We start from the raw sequence: 19,632 nt of genomic DNA, 5'->3' as shown, positions 1-19,632 counted from the left end.
GTTTGATGACAGCTGTTCCACCTTTAATGGGTTTTATGTAACAGGAGAAGTCCCACGTTTATTCATTCATTTGTATTTGTGCTGCTTCTTGATGCAGGAAAAACCATTTTAGTGCATTAGGTTAAGGACTGCGGCGATGCAGAGAGATGGAAATGCAATTAGCTAATCAGAACTAGCTGGGACATCATTTTGTCGACTTCCTCGGAGCCTTTGAAGTTTCTTTTGAAGAGATGAATGGGGTCCATGACATTTGTCTGTCAGTGACATATGAAAACATTACATAACCAGTCAATGCCTAATGCTGCATTACGAAATGAAATATCACTACCTTAACATTTTAAATTATAAAAAAAAAACAAATATTAAAGGTCTGCTGTATATGCGATAAGTCGTCTTGTGCAGCGTTATCTGTCCTGTGAGGGCACTGAGTGTATGTACACTTCACAGCCTTGTAGCAGCGATGTAGCAACACAAACTGTACCGTACGTCTGTGCACAGCTTTGCGCGGCCCTGGTAAGTGAGCTCAGAGTGCGACAACAGCTCGTTGCCGTGTCCCTGAGTGGAATCTGTGTCCACGGATTGTGTGTAGCTGGAGTCACATCCGCCGCGTCGGCAACGGCCAAGTGTTAACATCCCTCCTCTTCAGATCCTAGTTTGATTAGTCAAGGCTAGACAAGCTACTCTGGTCTTTTATTTCACTGTTGATGTTCTTTTGGATCACCCCCCCCCCCCTCCTTTTCCCCTCTGGACAAACAGAATCTGGTCAGGAGCAGTGGGTCAAGGAGACACACGATGACAGCGTGTTCCAGTCTTCAGCCGGGATAAATAATCAGTCTGAAGACTCAAATATACACTAAAGCAAACTACACATATAAATACGGCCCTTAGCTGAGGAAGTGTGTTGAAGTGGACACAGGTCACTGATCTCGGCCGAATACAACAACCCGTAAACACACATTGCACTGTACGAGTCACACTGCCCTCCATCTGCAGCGAGAGCATGCACGAGTTAAAATGTGCTCTGTCATTTATGTACAACGTGTTCCGTGACAATTAGCAGTCTGGGTTCCTTAATGAGCCATAATTATGCACCATACATGCAATAAGACGCCGCTTTAAACATGGTAATGAAATGCATTATCACTGTCTGACCACAAGCTGTGTTTGTGGCACATCTGCCCAAAACCCATGAGAGGCTTCAATTAGAGCCACTGGAGCACTTGGCTGAATGCATTAGCTTCAGTTTGCATCTAGAAAAGATCTAATTTACAATAAATTCGCGTCTTCAGGTAGGATTTGTTCATTTTTTGAGACAAAGTTGTCATTCGTAGGTCTCAGGATGTTCTCCTCCAATTAAACCCAGACGTCATGTTCTCACAGTCTTTTACAGCAGGTTGGAAGTCTCCACCTGTGGCATCTCCTGACGACCAGCTTTATTTAGAACCGCCCTCATATTTTGTCCAGTTCACGCTGCCGAACAATGCCCCCCGGCCTATTTATACGAACAAGAACACAACGAGGACTAAGTGGGACAATGCGGCGGCTGGAACACGCGCAGGAAGCGGACAGCACTGAACATCGAGTGTCAGACGGCGGCGGCGGCAGCTGGGAGGGAGGGCAGTTACCCAAGACATGTACTGGCTCAGTACAAGGACACACCTGTCACGTAGACCCCCCCCCCGGTGCATACAGCACGTTGGAGCCGCGACTTTAGAACGGGTTGGAGGATTCACCCTGAGGCTGCTGTGCGTTTGCCCCAGCTGCCAACATCTGGCTGGGTTTAATCATCTCGTTTAGCGCCGGCCCTCTATTCCAAGAAAGAGCGAGCAGCAGCCGACGTTGGTTATTGGTCTACTGGGTCTGTGTGACTGCTCGCATGTGTCTGTCAAAGTGGAGGAGAGGTGTAAAGAGACGAAGTGCGGCCGCGGCAAAGAGAGAGGCCAGCGTTCAGGAGGAAAAGATTATAATATTTTGTATATAAGAATTAAAAAAAAAACAATTTAACCTCCACATAAATAGTCGTCACTTTGAACATACGTCCTGTTCTTTCAGGAAGACGTGGAATAAAGCATGAGGAGACACAAACAAGGGTTCGCTGTCATGAGCTGAGTGGCAGAATCGCCTTAAGCACCCAGGGCATAATTAACAGAGCCGGACATTATCCCAGGCGCTTAGCACGACCTGGAGCGAGAGTGGAACCTGTAGTGGAAAAGGTTAGGAGAGGAACACACACTCGCACACACACACACACACACACACACTGGACAACCTGTTCTGGCTCCTGACCTGTGTAGGTGCATCCACATCTTCGCACCTCGCCGACTGCGGCCTTTTTTTTTTTTTGTCTCACACGCACACGAATGCACAACACACACACCATGTTCTTGTTTGCATGCAGCACGGGCATCGTCCCCCTTTTTTTAATCCTTCTCCCACTCATTGTTTAGGACACACGCCTTCCCAGGCTGCACAGCGAGACCTCTTTTAATCCCCGTCAGTAAAATGCAGGTAACGTCTTGAGCAGCGTTTGTGATGCTCTCCTCATTCATTGGACAAGAGTTTGATTGAACTGAAGATAATCAAACTGTATGTCTATTTATGAGAACATGCTATTCCTTTTCGCTGGACACATTGACTAATCCAGTTTAAGTGCAAATGAGGAACGGAGAAAATGTTAAATTCAGATATTACATAAAGCCCCAACATTCCTCATTGTGCGCTTCAAATGAAAACACTTTAAAAAGAGATCATGACACTCGTTAAATTTCATGTTGCTTTTAACTGTCTAATTTTACCCTCTGATTCATGGCTAATGAAGAGGTAGGATAGCTGCCACCTGCTTATTAGCCTTTAAATCCCTCTGTGTGTCGGCACCGGGAGGGAGACAAACCGACGCTTATCCTCTTTAAGAAATCACACCTGTTAATTGGACGTATTACGTCTCCCAGCAGAATCGGCATCGTCGGGGGGAGGACGGGAAAGCGCTAATTATCATCTCAGGGGTTTGTGACTTTCAGCCGGCTCTGCATGAGCAAGTCTGGGAACACAGTATGATTCAAATGTAATTATTATTCCTAAACTGTAACATCCTGAGGTTAACTTGACTTTAATGCACCAAATACACACATATCTCACATATCAACACGTTAAACCTCTGTCTCGCTGTCACAGGAAAAAATATCACACATTCATGCACTGAACATTTTTTTTCTCAATCGCTTTGTCCCATTTACCCAAATCAAATCGTATCTCAACCGATCTCTTCGCATCTTTTACTATTGAACGAATGGATTTTTCTGTTCAGGACCTAAATGGAGCTCTGCTGCTCTGAACTCTACCTCTGGGTTATTAACTTTTTGGCTCGCACGTCGAAGGCGACAGCCAGGGAAGCGCAGCAGTCCAAATCTGGAAACCATTTGTGATGTAACACCGGACAGCTCTGAATCACTGGTCGATACCAGGAAATACAGTTTTTAACTGTAGGGCGAAGCCACAGCAGGAGAGAGGTCTGGTCTCAAGACATTTATCTGAAAAGGATAGAAAACTGACAATAACAATGTATTTGTCTGCAGCCATTTGTTTCCACAGTGGCTTTAAGTTGCATGTTGCATAATGGCTACATCCCCGTTAGCGGCGTGCTAGGTTAGCGGACCTAGCGGGGCCCCGGCCTGTTCATCACCGGCATGTGAGCCCGTCGCTGACACACCAATGCGGCTGAAGCTGCACAACACGCCGGCACGTGCGTGCAGCCGCAGATGTCTGCGAAGCAACAAACAGGCAGAACATGTAGGTGGACCCAGGTGGGCCAGAGCACGAAACAAAAGCTGGAGCTGCGTCACATGAAGAAAGGCTACTGACACGTGCCGAGCTGGTGGGCCAAGCAGCAATTAACCCATAAAATATTGTGGGGTCTAATTAGCCCACATCAATGGGCTCATTTATAACGGCCAGAGTGACACAGTGCTGGCGGATGGTGTTTGTGTACCTGCCTGGTTATTTTGGATCAATCACCAACACATACTGGTGACGTGACATTAAAGTTCTGGCGATTTTGAGACGTTCGCCGTTAGTCGGAACTCGTTAAAACGGCGCATTTCCCCGTCATTACGTCGCCAACTCCAGGCCGAGACGCGCCGGTCAAGCGCCGAGGCTGCGATTCAGGCTGGTGACAGACGTGAATGAGAGCCCTGAAGAGCTGCGAGTAAATAATGAACGTCCTAATAGGACTTGCACGTGCGCGGAAGGTGTTAATACATGTGCATGGCGTTTTAAAGGCACCACGTGCCAAAGTGGGAACACTGAGATTAGAGGAAGTAATCACCACTCTGCACACGGCCTCTTTCTGGGGGTGTCTGAGGTTTGATCGGCGTAAAAGAGCACAAGAAACTACACAAAAGCTTGATTTAATGACTTGCGGGTCTCGTTCATACACTAATCCCACCTCCCTCATCTGAGGATTTCTGTGAAATCTTTAACCAGAGCTTTTCCTTTTGCTTCCACCTATTGCATACCTCAGCACCTGTATGCAGCCGTTATGCCTGCATTTATTATATTTCCACGTCTTAAAACTTGGGCACGTAAAGTCCCATTGTTTGTGCTGCCTCCGTTACGCACTTTCTCTTCCACAACACACAAACCTTGCTCCTTGCACACGCTGCCTGTGTTTGGGGCTAATTTCTGTGTGCTTTACCTTGTTTTTAGCTCGCAGCTCCGGGCACTGGGTCACAGCTAATGCTATAAGCTATTTTGCAAGGAGGGTAATTGAATAGAATGAAAGAAGACAAATCCTGCGCTGCTGCAAAAAGTGCGATGAGAAAAAAACAAATCCCACAGTCCCGGCCTTCCCTCTGTGTTTAAATTACACATATTTATAAGCACCGTACGAAGTAAGGTTTAATGTTACAGAAAATCCAATAAGCAGCGGAGAGGCAAAACTCCAGAGAAGCAGGATGAGGGTGGAAGGACATCGTCCTCGACTGGCTGGGCCTCGGGGGCAGAGATGAGATCACAGTGAGGACAAAAGAACAGCAACAAATGAAATGCAAATAAAATAATAGCATAGGAAATCAAAAGTTGCATCGTAACATATGGTGAATAATACGGATCATATATCGGACATATCGCCTGATGCTTCGTCTTTCACCCATCGGAGAGCGAGGCGTCAGTCAGTCCCGGTGACTCACTTTGCTCCAGGCCCATCGACGACGGATGAAACCGCTGAGGTGCAACTATTAACACGTTCTCGTAACTGGAAATGAGGGAGAAAATAAAAGTTGACTCATTCCTGTGTGACAAGAGGCTTTTGTCTGAGAAAATGAAAGTAGATGCGCGCAGCAGAAGGATGCATCGGCTCAGGTGCAGCGTAAAGAACACAATGTTGTGTGAGGGCTGGCTTCTCTTTTGTTTCGTTGCCTTTGAGCAGCGCAGCGTAGGTGACCACACGTGTTAACCCCCCACAAACAGCCTCCTGACTGTCTGCTGGACACTTCCCTTCAGTTAGAAACATCAGGGGTTGTGTTGTTGTTAGAGCGCGAGGGAAGTGTGACCCTTCGCCATTTCCGACGCCGTGACGATAAATCTGGTGCCAAACGTCTGGTGAATCTGTCAGGAGCCTCCATATGTTTGGACAGAGATCTTTCTTCTTTGCCTTGCGCGTCCACACAGCACGTGTTGGCTTCACGTGTTCTTAGCATAGTGGATTCTCTTGACATTCATGTGTGGGTCATTCATGCTCCGCTTCATTCAGCATCTTCCTGGCAGGGGCAGAAATTGGCAAATTGGGCATCTTCTGAGCACAGGAAAGCGTGAATGGGTGACAGAGGCTTGAGCTGTGGTTACGCTCCCGAAAAAGTCGACCACATGTGCTCGGCTCTTTATTCATTCTGCTTCGGGACTTGGTGAATTATTCTGTTGTTTGCATGCAAGAGCCTGCAGCCAGACTCATGAATACCGGTAACAAATGTGCGTCTAACAGTGAGCGAGCGGACAAACAAACAGAGAGCAGCTCCTATAACTGAGTCACCACCGACAAACACGGTGCTAATGTCTCAACAGCTGGACTTTGGCTGTTTTCAACATGACGGTCAGCTCTGATGAAACTCCCACACGTAATGTGTTAGGAGACGTCTGACCACGATGACATGTTCCCAGCTGCTACTTAAAGTCTGTGTTTTACTTGCTACTGCCCCAATTCTAAAATTCTAAAATAGTTAGTTCCTCTGTCTAAAACACAGAGAAAATCAAAGTGCAGTGACAAATCTCATCAACTCAATAGATCCTCAACTACACAGACAGTAACTATTGACTGTTTTGTTGACTGCCTTGTGTTAAAAGGTGAGTGAAAGTCACTGAGGAGCTTATAATTTAAATATGCACGCACAGCTTCATTAAAAATGAATTGGCTACAAAATGAATCCTTTAAAGTAAAATGTGCTATTTGTGGATGACTAAGACAGTTTGTGACACTGGCAAATTGTTTTTCTTTACTACTGTTCGGATCGCTGGTAAATACTCACTTTTCAGCATCCTTTGCTCGTCTCCATGACAACGGGGACTCAGTTGGAAGCTGTTGCTAAGCGCTGATTTCAGTATACAGTGGCCTACGTGTTGAAAGACACACTGTTACCCTCAAGCTTTTCTCCTCATCTTTGTGGCCTTCTCTTTTCCTTCCTGAGTTTTTTTTCTCGTCACTGAAAACAAATGAGTGTCTCATTCAGCACAAGATGGAAACACACAGATTCTTTAATTAAGGTCACTCAGATGTTTGGAGCAGCAACCTTGCTGCATATATGACCAGCAGCCTATTTAAAAGGATTAATATATTGTTTTGCATTTTTATCTGTTTTGTGTAGCTTCATGTTCTATTGTTTGTATGTCATTCTTCTTGTAGCCCAGGTTTCACACAGGAGTTACCTTTGTGTGTCTGTAGAACAGAAACTTTGCAGCCGCCGCCTCTGTTCCGCATCTGTCATTCATCTTTTCAACTTTCACACATCTCCTTGATCCGCTGCCTAATAACTGCCATCTGTTGCGCATTGCCGGCCCATTATTATGGAGCAACCACATCAACGAGCGCTGGTGACTCAGCTCACACTCAATAAGGCTGCCCATTATCTTCACTGTTATTTACTGAGGGGAGTAGGCCCCGCTCCGCGCTACAATGACCTGGCCTCATTCATTTTCTCGTTGCAGCGCCATTCATAAAATATGAATTCTGTGAATTCGGAAATGAAATCTCTGTTTAGCCGTGAGAACAATGGGCATGCCTGATTGGGTTCTCTCTTTGTTTATGTCTGTGTTTGACATACCTCCATATTTATGCATATTTCAGCACTACTGTAAGTGTAGAAGCAACTGTCTAATCAGTGCTGATGTCGATATTTTTGATACTTTGCTCACAAAAAATCACCGTTGCAGCAATGAATCGTTAAGATTTAATTAATTTGTTCACATATTTTCATTCAACAAGTACAATTACTGATCCAGTACAAGCACATGAGCCGGCTACAAAAGTGCTGTGGTATGTCCTGTGGATCCAACTCGCATCAAATTAACCCACTTTTCTAAATCCACTGACAGAGGAAGGAAAATATGTGTGCTTTCAATAATGCTTTACCTTGTGGGAAGTGTAAGTGGCTGCATAACAAACATCCTGACGCCAAACCAAGGAGAGAGAGACGAGAATGGCCTCAGAGCTTGCCAACATGCAATTGTCCTAATTTAAGAACAGTAGTGGGTGAAGTGAAATTGAAAACGAGTATAAAAGTGATACAAAAACAGCAGCGCAGTCAATATGGTCAAACAGATTTTTGTTCCTCTATATTAGTTTATTGCCAAATGACAGAAAGTGAGACTAGACAAATTGGTAAGTTGTCAAGAAAACAGTGAGTGCGATATTTACAGTAGGACAGTATGTTGTACTCGTGTATATTATTGCTTTCTGAAAACAGTCTCTGTTTATGGGCCATATGAATGAAAGTGAATGGGAGTGTTTTGCTTTCTTTAAATTCAAAGAAAAGTCTCCAGCATGAGCTGGAGTTGTAAGAGCCACGTGTTACATTTGTGTACACTAGATGGCGAAACAGCTCCTAACATCCAGTGGAAGTGATTGGAAGGGATGTTGTGCCCTCTGGTGGCAAAATCACGGCCAATTCACCAGGCAGAGGAAGAAGAAGAAGCAGCATAAAGGCTCATGATTATATACAGTCTTAATTATATGACCTACGTTTATGACTTCACATGTTTTACAGTGTTTATCCACAATTCTGCAGTGCTGTACATGTATATGAGGGTCAGGTTTCCTCACAGGGAACAGGTGGACTCCCGCGTTCCTGTGGGGAAATCTCCTTCTCCGGGGCAGATTTAACCACCTGTGGGTCTTATATTTTCCTGAAGAAAGTGAGGATGACACAAGAAAATCCCCCATGTTGAGCTGTAAGTTGATCATTTGCTCTATTGGAGAGGAAGACGGGAGATCAGGCCAAAGATTCACTGCGAGTCATGCATTAGGCCGTTACAGGAGTCTCCTGTAGCGAAGCTGCAGTACAAGGCCGAAGGAGAAAGTTTGCATGTGAGGCCGCGCTGCCACTCGTGACACAGAGGTTGAGCGTCAGCTGTTGTTATGAACCGAGGACCTGGGTGACAGCTGCAAAGGCCACGAAAGCAAAAGTTATTACTGAGCCGAGCAGTTGTCTCCTGTTTGGCCTCTGAGCAGTGGACGAAGGTGAAGGGAGGCTGTAACACACACACACACACACACACACACACACACACACACACACACACACACACACACACACACACACACACACACACGCACGCACGCACGCACACACACACACACACACACACGCACACACACACACGCACACAAACACACACACACACACACAACACGCACGCACACACACACACACACACACACACACACACACACACACACACACACACACACACACACACACACACACGCGCACACACACACACACACACGCACACACACACACACACTTCAACAGAGTCGTCTCGCTGCCGGAGATCAAAAGGGGACCCGCTTCACGGTTAAACACAAAAGTCCTGCAAGTTTCGTGAAATTAGATTTGTATTGTTGAGTCGAAGACGTTAGCTTCAAGCCGTGTGATGAAACACGCATGGCACATGAGCGCTCCTCCCTCCGCTGTCAAAGGCGCTTTAGGTTGTGACTCCGCCGCGGCCTTGTTTTGACAGGCGAGCCTGAGATGAACTGTAGCCCGCGAGCGTAAGGGCGAAACCCCGCTGACCTCCTGCCAGAATGGGGCCTGTTTTGCGAATCGAATCGGCCCCGGAGCGGAGAAGTGGGGGGAGGGGGGAGGAGGAGGAGGAGGCCGGGATGAAGAGGAAGCGGGGGGTACAGTAGTGATGGTAGTGGGGCAGTGCCAGCCCAGCGTGTGATGACAGATCAGCTGGGACGTCTGGCAGCTCAGAGGGGCCGAAGGTGATCCCCGACCGCTTCCCTGCGCTCATCCAGCTTTCTTCTCTCTTGATCGCGCGTTGGGGGGGGAGTTGAGGGGTAATTGCGCTTCAAGATGTAGAGCCAGTCTAGAATTATGAGCGATTGAAAGCTTTTCTGGACTGGGTTCAAGAAACGCTGACGAAGCAAGACTAAACATCGCGAACGCGCCGTTGAGAGACGGGCACATGTGCTGCCTCCCCCTCCGCCGCCGGCACCCAGGGATTAGCCTCGTCCCGGGAGAGCGCCGCACGTGCACGCGCGGTCTTCACGTGCACGCGCGCGGTGCGGGACGTCGCCATTTCTGACCTGCAGTAACCTCGAACCCCCCCCCCACCCGCTCCCCTGCAGCAGCGAGAGCGCCTCTTCTCAGGGATATCAAACCGCAAGGCAGTGAAAGGTCTGTTTTATTAAAATCGCCATCCTCCCAAACCACAGATCGGCTTTCGCGTGTGATTATATAATCCCTGCACTCGTGCTGCCAGGAAGTGAAACGTTACCTACAGCGTACGGACGGGCCCGGGTTGTGTATGCCGCTTGTGCATTACTTATATTTTGCATCCTCTCCCTTTAACCACGTCCGCATTGCGGCAGTGCCAGGACCCGTTGGCTAAGAGGTCAAAGTTCAAACTCGTTAGCTGCTAGAGTGAATAATGCATCTGCAGCAGCAGGAGCTCAATTCTGCCACTGCTTCCTGGTCACGTGACCAGTGGAGAACGGGGCAGCTTTGTGTCTTTGGCAGCAGAGGAGGAACCGGCACTAAGGAACCGAAGGCGGACGTCTGTGTGGTGGAACTCGCGACATTCCGACGTTCTTATTGAATTTCACCGTAGATTTATTTGTAAGAAAAGCACAAGCAGTAAACACACAGACATCTGATCGCCACTTTGTTGACCTTGAACCAAAACCAAAGAGTTTATTTTGGGTGGTTGTGGCCGTGGGGCCACAAACACCGGGAGTAAACCACCTGGAGGTCTTTGCTTTAGGCTTAATGCTTATTTCTGGCGTTCCCCAAAAAGTCAACACGGCGCTGTCAAACATCGTTGTTTTTCTCTCCATGAAATATCATGAATATAATTGTCACTGAACACTGACTGTTGACATTTTCTACCACGTAGCAGAAAGTGATGGCGTCCTACCAAAGCAAACATTACCTTTAGGAGGAAGGGAAAAGAGGCGAGAGGCCTGGCAACCGCAGCCTCCAGACTCCGTCCAGACTTATTACTGACTTATTACTGGTCTGGTGATTATGGATCACCCTCCAATCCCTTTCACCTTTGACCATTTGCATGCTCTGAGTCACCCTCTGTCGCTGACATCACACGGCGCCGTGTTTGGACTCGACCCTGCATTGAAGTTTGTGTGATGTATCTGTGACCCGCTAATATCTTGACCTCAACCTGCAAATACGCTCATTTCCATGCATTCAAATCAGCAGCGGCCTCAGCTGTTCCACATATACCTTACTGCACTGCACACATTTGCATGGAGCTGCTGCAGATCCGGCGGGGACACAGCGTCGGGCTGAAGGCGCCAGTTCCTCCACCGTCCCAGGAAAAGCGGGAGTTCGCCTCAGCTGTTGTCTGAGAGCGGCTGTTGATGCCTTTGTATTATAGCTCTATTTAAGTTTCTATACAGTGTGGACGTCAGTGCAAAGCCACAGTTGGGTGCAGGTCTGATGTCATGACAGGATAATGTGTTAATGCACCTCTGGCCACACACACACACACACACACACACACACACACACACACACACACACACACACACACACACACACACACACACACACACACCTCTGCTGCCTGCCTATTGTTTTATGCCTAGATTCAGTTACACAATGAGCCCCATCTATATCAAAGGCTGGACCGGGGAGAGGCTGGCACGGATCCAGCACCCTCAGATTGGACCAGAACCACATGGGAGGACAAACTCTTCCCCCTCGCACTCCCTTCTGCTCTTTGTCATACCACAGACAATATCATGTGTGAGAGGACATCATGTGTTGCTGATCACATGTAGATTAAACAAATATTGCAATGGTTACCTAATATGTTGCGGCGTCCTGTCCCTTTCATTCGGCCTGGAAAACGGAGAAAGTGCAGCATCCCAGACGTGGGTTCAAAATGCATTCCTCATGGCGCTGCAGCGTATCGGCTCGGGAGAATTAGAGCTCGCTCGTACGGAGAAGCCCGACCGCAGGCCCGCGGGGCGGACGTGATTGGACGGGCCGCGCTGCTCCGTCGGAGCCGCTCACACGCGGCTGCTGTTCTGCTGGTCCTGCTGTCCCCGCAGCGCTTCCTGCCAAGCAGCTCCGCGAGGGAGAGACACGTCTCTCCATTCTCACTAATACCTGACTCCTTCCTTCCATTATTGTTTTCCAGTCTCGTCTGTCTTGCTTTGCTGCACTCTGTGCATCCGGGCTCCCGCACTCCACATTCCAGGGCCGTACGGGACCCACATCTCTGCTGAGACAGTGACTGGTTCAGGTGATGGAGGTGGATGTGACCCCATCATTCACATAAGCATTTGCAAATAGTAATTATTGATAACTGGGGTAAATTTTAATCATCAGACTAATAATAATAAATGCTTTAATGTTCAAATTAGGCTAAAATATGACAAACTACCTGTGATGAGTGCGAGTGGGAAAAGGTTGAAAACTGGTTTCTCCGAGTGAAGAGGGAGAACGCGCAGCAGAACGATGGCAGCAGGAAAACGCAGCCCTGCTCACTAATCAACAAGTCTTAAAGCTGTGGAAAGAAGATGAGCAGTTATGCTGCCACCCCATTCACAAATGGGACGTGCCAAGAAAAGTGAAAAGGAGAGAACAAATGAAAAAAGAAAGTGAAAGACTGTGGACAACTGTTCAGAGAACAGAACACGACCAGATGTCAAATTGTTGCTGTTTTTTTTTCAGTTTGCTTTATTTCATTTCTCAATTTTTTAAAAACCCTGAAGTGACTGTTTCTCTTCAACGCTATGGCTGCTTTGCACAGCTGATGAATCCCTGCCATGATGGAATAAAACGTTGCTTTAAAACGGCATCTCGTCGCCGTATTTCCTTATTTAATGCGATCACGTGTTCCTAAGCTACATTTGCGAGGAACAGAAAGTTTGAGGACTCAACAAACTAGTAACCTGACACTCTCTGACTTTCCCTGCTGCAGTAATCCTTCTCCATCTGGCATCGCTCGCAGGGTGAAACAGACACTGAGGATTATTTACACCCAGGTCTGAATATCTTTTCAGTAAATAATGATAATCATTGTCCCACTTGGACATATTACTTCAATTTTTTAATATACTTTATCCCTGATTGAAGCACCAGCTTTATTTATTGATCCCTAAGAAATATTTAAATCCTTAAAGTGAACAGATGGAAACTTTATAGACAGTTAAACCCAAAGACGTGATGGTCTGGATTTGTACAAATAGACACTTTGAAATAAGTTTTTTAATCGCTGTAAAGAATTCTACTGACTGGATGAAGCCAGCGTCGGGTCCTCAGACTAGCCGGGCGATGTGCTGTGTCGATCGCATGTGACCTCGGAGGAGCCAGCAGCAATTTAGTGGCTTCTTGGCACTCGGCGCTGGCCCGGTCCGCGAGCAACCGGGGAAGTCAATGTTGGTTCTGTCTGCCACCCTGTTTTGCTTGGCCCGGTCATGCCAGCAAACACAGGAGACACTAATAATAAAATAGACTCCTTTATTTGGTGAGAAGAACAGGGAGACGATGCAAACTAAGCCTCAGGAAGTCATTTACTTGGGTGGAGTGGCGGCCATTTAGTTGAATGTGTTTGCTTTGGAGCCTGCTGGAGATGCTGTAGCAGGAACAGGCACAGGTTTGGGAGAATGTATGCTTTTAATTTGACTCCGACGCCACTGTTCATCTTCATACGCTCGCGCCACCGGAATGGAACAGTTGTGTAAATACGCGGGGACGCCGGCTCCGTGCGCCGACGCGGGATCCGGCCGCGGACGCGGCGGCAGGAAATAACCGCGTTTTAGGTCCACTTCATTTCCCTTGCAAATCAGCGCCGCGTTCTCAGCGCTTTCACGGTTCCCGGCGCCCTCTCTTTCTCATTAGACGGGGTGAGACTGTTACCAGGCCAGTCCTCCCAACAAAGAAACGCGGTCAGGTGGTGGGAGAACCGGTTCCACCGGGTTCATCCCGCTCCGGTTCTGGTGTCCTACGGGCCCCGGGGCTCAGTCAACGGGAACTGAGACAGCAGCACATGTGACTGAGCCTCATTTCCAGTGAGAGCAGGCGCCGTCAGCGTTGTCCTGCCACATACTCATACAGTACATAAACCGTGTGATTCAAAAAGGTAACGTTATCATTTATTACTTCATTAGTTCCTTCATTCATCATAACCTGCTGATGTAACTCACAGTGAAGCCCCCCTCCTCCGCCCCATTCCACTCCATTTCTTTAGCTATTTACAGTAGGGCTTTCAAGAGGCCCAATCAGAAACTGTGGACAAGTTCCAGGGAAACAGGACCCAAGCACCCTGAAGAGCCTTTTTGCCTCACTTTTATTCACTCCTGTTCTTTCTCAAGAGTTCCTCCTGAAAGTATTTGGCAAACACTGGTGGAAAAAAAAAAAAGACTTTGAGGGAAGAAAAACAACAAGTCGTTCTTGAGCCACCCACACCCCATCTGCTGTGGTATTATCTTCTTTTATTATCTACAGATTATGTGCGCTGATATGATTTCTACAGTTTGTAGTCTGGTGGTCATTGTGGTCGTTGTTCTTGTTATTTTTTGTTTGTGAAGCGCCGTGATATGAGACAGCGCGAACGGGGGGGAAATCCTCCCCCGTGTGCATCTAATCCATTCAGGACCCTCTTAATGGCTTGTCAGTTCCCCTTGCCCTTCCATTTTCTGTCCAATTAATTCCTTTCTAGCTCTCCGGATAAAAGGACACAATGGGGCCCCTCCACAGCATAATGAATCATTAAAATTCAGCAGCGCGGCCCTGGCACTTGGCTTCTCCCTGGGCTGGTTAAGGACGGCTGCTTGGCATGCATGCCAGGGCCAACTCCAGCATTCTGCCCGCGGACGGGATCCTTCGCCGCTCCTCTCGTGATGGAGGTTTCGCCGACTAAATCCCAGGTTTTCTGTCGAGGCAGACGTAAAGTGTCTAATCAAAGCCGCGCAAAAGCTGAGGGGTCGTAGACGTGAAGACAAACCAGTTACTGCAGCATGTTTTTACACCCTTCAGAATAAAAGCATATGTAAAATGACGTGTAGAACATTTTAAATGAATTTTAATTTGGAAAATTCTTAGAAGTTCAGCAAAAGAAAATGGCTTCTTCTAACTCAAATAATGATCTTCACTGATATTTATTCATATTTAGTAGCCGACCAAACGCCTGACACATGCACATGAAGCCCTGCTGAGCACATCCACTGCCTTTATGAAGTTCACTCGTAACAAGACAAATGACTGGAGCAGCGTCTCTTCTTCAACTTTAACTGTTGTTTTTTCACTATAGATTTTAAATAGACGTTTGTGGAGCCTGTGAAGAAGAAGTGGTGGGCCGGTCTTCGCTTATCCGTCTTCAGGATTGTTCATGATTCGTGTGTATGTCGATGTTTAAAAAGTTATTACTTTGTTTGGATGTGGAAAAGTGCTTAAACATCTGACAGCTTTCAGTTTACAGCAACATTAGCATGACTGGGAGCTACTGTAACGCTGTCATTACATAAATGGATGATTTCATATTTGACATATCTGTGTGAAAACCTCAATTAGACACTATATTAAATGTATTATTAGGATATATTAAGAGGAGATGGGACCAGTGGTTAACAGTATGTCCTGTACATCACTGAAGGAGCAATAAGGACTATTTGTATGTTTACTGTAACAGCTTCTTTCTAGAAGTGTATGTCATTTATCAGCACACAGTTGGATCTCACTGGTCTCCTGACCAGCTGACAGTGCAGATGTTGGACAACAAGGCTCAGATGAACAGCTGACAGTCGTCATACAGTACAAACAAACCCATAAACGCTCACTTTAATTTTATCACTCGACATTTAAGTCACTTGCAAACATATTTAATTTGAGAAGTGTGAAAAGATGAGAATGACGGAGGCAAATGTCAAGAAAAGGTATTTTTTATTTTAAAAAATGGCCAGTGAACGGGTTAGCTGTGCACGTGTGAATGAAACGCTAGTTAATAGAACGGTCGTCTCCACAGCCTTTCAAGAAGTTTACACCAGAATAATATACAAGACGTGCCTCTGTGGACAAGACACTGTGGACGTTGGTCCGACAGCAACGCAACGCTGTCCAATTAAGGAGGGACCCGGGTTTGACTGAGCTGCAGCTCCTGCTCGTGTGCTGCCCGACGTTTGTTAATCATTCCGTGTCGTACTGAAATACTGACAAGAAGCGTTAGAAGGCACGGGAACGTGTTGCACAGGACCACAGCAGCGAGTCGGCACTTGGTGGTTGAGAGGACTGTGGGCAAGCGCTCGTTTCCTGAACCCCAACACTCTGCTTCAGGTATCGCTGGTGCGTGTTACGTGTCCTCTGTCCAGCGACGCACAAAGACGCACACACACACACACACACACACACACATCCATGTGTACAGGAGGTCCAGCTGACATGTCAATCAGAGCGCGTGGTGTTATTTTACTCCATTTCCTTTAACCCCGGATCATGACTAATCGCAATTTGCCAAGCATAGCTCTCAGACACCTGTTCCGTCCTGTGCGAGGCTCTTGGTCCCGCACCATTTTCCTTTTGCCTCTTTTTTTATTTTTTTGCAACTTGGAATGGAGACGTTACTGGAAATCAGCCTGCGACGGAATGACGTGGAACGCACCGGACCTCATATCTCACTTCATTCGCCTTGGATTCAGTAAAAGCCGGACGGTACTGCAAATAATCAAACCCACATTATATGCGTTTATCTACTTAAAACGACAAAAAAGGAAACCAGTAATGCATGGACATAAATACATATAAGACATTTCTCCCAAAATGATGCTAAGCTGCATGAGCCATTTACTTAAGACTGATCCGTGGATGCAAGTGAGCGACTGTGCTGTGCAGCCGGGCCGTCGGTGGAAGTGTCACTGCAGGTTCACATACCTGGTCCCGTTCAGATTCTCCCATGTTTCTGCTTCCTTACAGAATTTGGCCCCCGACACGTTTCTTCCCTACACAACTCAGTCACGGGCCTTCGCTTTCCCCCCGCGTGCCACCTTAAGCTGGGACAACGGGGGGCGCACGGGGTGTCGGCATGTGCGACAAGTCCTCATGGAGGAGTTTGGCTCATCCACACAATTTTCTTTGTGTAAAAAGTTTGAAGTGTGTTTTTCTTTGTTATGATATAACTGTATAAAATCAGCAGGCACTTTTTCTTTGTTTCACGTTCAAACGGTCACAGGCGGCCTACTACCACCTACACGCGCTTCCCCACCTGCTCCTTCTGTCCTTCGTTAGTAGTGCATCAGTCTGAATGAGTCTCTGCTATGAACAGACTGCGTGCTGTCCCCTTAGGGTCGAGACAGTGTGGTGTAGACGGGCTGGTCCCAGCTGGAGGCCGTGGGGCTGTGGGCCGGAGCCATCGACAGGCTGTTGAGGATGGGGCTCCCGTACGCGCGCCTGGATGAGTGGAAGTAAGGGTACTGGTAGAGGCTGGAGGGGTAGCTGGAGTACGGGTTGTAGTAGCTGGAGCTCTGGAGGTCGGTATAGTCACACTGAGAGCTGGAGAAGGAGGCGGCGGACGCGGCGGCGGACGCGGCCGAGGTCACGCAGGCCTGGCTGCTGTAGGAGCCGTAGTCGGAGTGAGAGGGCGACCCGTGGGAGTGCTCGCTGTAGTGGCTTGGGCTCAGCTGCTCCGTCTTGATGTGGAGCCGGTGCTGGCCCGCTTCGCCGGCGGCGCCGGAGGAGGCGGAGGCGGAGGAGACGGCGCCCTTGCGGCTCCACGCCGGCCCGTTGGCGCCCGCGTGGCCGTAGGAGGGGGCGTAGGCGCCGCCGGGCGCCGGCGCCGGCCCGTGGCCGTGCTCCGACGGCAGCGCCGGGGCGCCCGCCGCGTGGCCCGTCAGCGGGAGGTACTGGTCGAACTCGTGCACGTCGAAGGTCTCCATGTTGCTGATGACGTCGGTGCTGAGCTCGGAGATGTCCACGTTGCTGAAGTCGATGTTCTGCCGGCTGCTGTCGACGAGGCGGCGGCTCTCGTGCTTCAGGTCCGGCTTCACCCCGTGGTGCAGGTCCGTTTTGGGCGTAGTGGGTGGAGTGGGTGGACCGTGGGGCTGCCCTGAGGGGAAAACAAATATAAAACAAGTGTTTTATATTACATTTGCGTGTGATGAATGGTTTCATGGAGGATGTGCCAACATGCCTGCGTGTTCGGGGTGGTGGTGTCCATCAGTCATCCCAGCCAGCGCTCCCATCCCCGGCTCAGCCTTATACATGTGATGCGACAGCTCCGCGCCCGAGTCCGAGTCGCTCTGGCCCGGCTTCACGTTCTTCCGCCGCCGCGGCTGGTACTTGTAGTCTGGATGGTCTTTCTTGTGCTGAACCCGGAGCCTCTCTGCCTCGTCCACAAACGGCCTCTTCTCGCTCTCCGAGAGCAAACTGAGGTGGAAAACACAGGACGCGGTGTCAAATTGCGCAAAGGTGCAATAAGTTAAAATCACTGGTGAGAAATGATTAACAAATTAATTCACGTTTATAATGAATTGTCAAAGCTACTGATCAAATATGATGAATGCATCGATTCCTAATCAGTAAAACGTCCTACCGCCAGAGTTTCCCCAGCGTCTTGCTCAGCTCCGCGTTGTGCAGGTGCGGGTACTGATCCGCCAGCTTCCTGCGCGCCGCCTGCGCCCACACCATGAACGCGTTCATGGGTCGCTTGACGTGCGGCTTGCTCTTCAGCGACCCGTTCCCCCTCACGGGCATCGGCACCAAGGACCAGTCGTATCCCTTCAGCACTTGCGAGACGGCGTCTCGAATGCACGCCGGGAAGCGCTCGTCGTCCTCCGAGTCCAGCTTTTTGCCCACGCCCACGAGCAGGGAGCCCTGGCCGTCGGAGCCGGTGGGCGAGGACGGCGCGTCGGAGTCGGAGTCGTCCTGGGACATGGAGCTGTTGGTGCCGGACGGACTGCACGGCTGGTCGCCGACGCACTTGTCATGCTCGTCCGTCATTTTTAACATTATACGTTCAGCTCCGTGGGGATGAAAGTCCGAAGATGAGCAATAATGTTCAATAAAAAAAGGCAGTGCGGTGGAGACGCGGAAAAGTGGCCCGTGCGCTCTTTACGCACGGTGCGCCACGGTAAATTCCTCCAGTGAGTTCAGTCGGTGGGAGTCCGTTGTTTTCCTCCTGGTTCCCTGTTTGTTTGTCTTCGTCGCTCTTGTTTATGGGCTGTCATGGGGAGTGCGGTCGCGAAAGTTGTGGTCCACAATGTGAGACGACGAGCTACACGTTACAGCAACTTGTGTTGGAGTTTTAAAATCGTTACTCCACCTTCGTCCGCGGATTGGCTGGAATAAATCGCCACTTTCCTCCCATTGGTTCAGCTTTTCATGTGGGCCTTATTATTAAAATATTTTTTTTTTCGGCAGTGACAGTTCTATTTGATTATAGTTGCACAAGTTGTGTGACAAATGGATTCTGACCTGGTTTTAAGAACCGTAAAATACATTAATACAAATATTTATTTATACCAACTAATACTTATATTTACTTATAATTTATGTTTTTCTATCATAATAAATAAAAAAGTGAATTTGATTGTTTAATTGTTGTTGTTGTTATAGTTCAGTCATAGTAATGTATGAAATAAAAAAAAATGTAAATTTTTACTGAAATGAACAATTGTGAAAAAATGAAAATCCTTCAGCTGAACGGTTTACTTTCAAATAATGTTGTGGTATTTGCAGAGATATTCATGTTTTGATTCTCCCAAAACATAATTACTGCCTAATGTGTGGAGCCTTAAATCAATAACAGACCAGTGTTTGAAACAAATTAACTGCATTAATAATTAATGTCAGGTCTGACAGATCCTGTCTGCAGAGACAGAATCATCACCAGTTGCCGCTTGTAATCTTTTGTTTTATTTTCTTCTCTGGGTATTTAATAATTGCTTGTGCAACAATAACGCAACAT

General features: G+C 48.0%; 1 protein-coding gene and 1 long non-coding RNA gene across 2 annotated transcripts; both read right to left on the bottom strand.

The window, feature by feature from the left end:
• Nucleotides 1–6,418: 6,418 nt before the first annotated feature.
• On the bottom strand, nt 6,419–12,226 carry LOC129604482 (uncharacterized). The gene is made up of 3 exons (XR_008695396.1): nt 12,118–12,226; nt 11,535–11,952; nt 6,419–6,689 (listed from the first exon to the last, which is right to left on the bottom strand). It is a non-coding gene; the product is annotated as an uncharacterized LOC129604482 (long non-coding RNA).
• Nucleotides 12,227–15,600: 3,374 nt separating this feature from the next.
• Nucleotides 15,601–18,979, bottom strand: sox8a (SRY-box transcription factor 8a). The gene is made up of 3 exons (XM_029159533.3): nt 18,259–18,979; nt 17,857–18,092; nt 15,601–17,772 (listed from the first exon to the last, which is right to left on the bottom strand). The coding sequence occupies exons 1-3, from the start codon at nt 18,672–18,674 to the stop codon at nt 17,009–17,011; spliced, it is 1,416 nt and encodes a 471-aa protein (XP_029015366.1). The 5' UTR covers nt 18,675–18,979; the 3' UTR covers nt 15,601–17,008.
• Between the last annotated feature and the right edge of the window lie 653 nt (nt 18,980–19,632).

Source organism: Betta splendens, chromosome 8, assembly GCF_900634795.4.
Source record: "Betta splendens chromosome 8, fBetSpl5.4, whole genome shotgun sequence".
Taxonomy (NCBI): domain Eukaryota; kingdom Metazoa; phylum Chordata; class Actinopteri; order Anabantiformes; family Osphronemidae; genus Betta; species Betta splendens.
Note: the sequence above shows the minus strand (reverse complement) of the source record. Positions and strands in the feature narration are given on the sequence as shown.

Excerpts from the sequence above, each read along its gene's own strand:
- sox8a (XM_029159533.3), bottom strand. The coding sequence starts at position 18,674 with ATGTTAAAAATGACGGACGAGCATGACAAGTGCGTCGGCGACCAGCCG. Across the intron at positions 18,093-18,258 it reads ACGCTGGGGAAACTCTGGCG|TTTGCTCTCGGAGAGCGAGA; the intron begins GTAGGACGTTTT and ends TTTCCACCTCAG. Across the intron at positions 17,773-17,856 it reads CCACCACCCCGAACACGCAG|GGCAGCCCCACGGTCCACCC; the intron begins GCATGTTGGCAC and ends TTTTCCCCTCAG.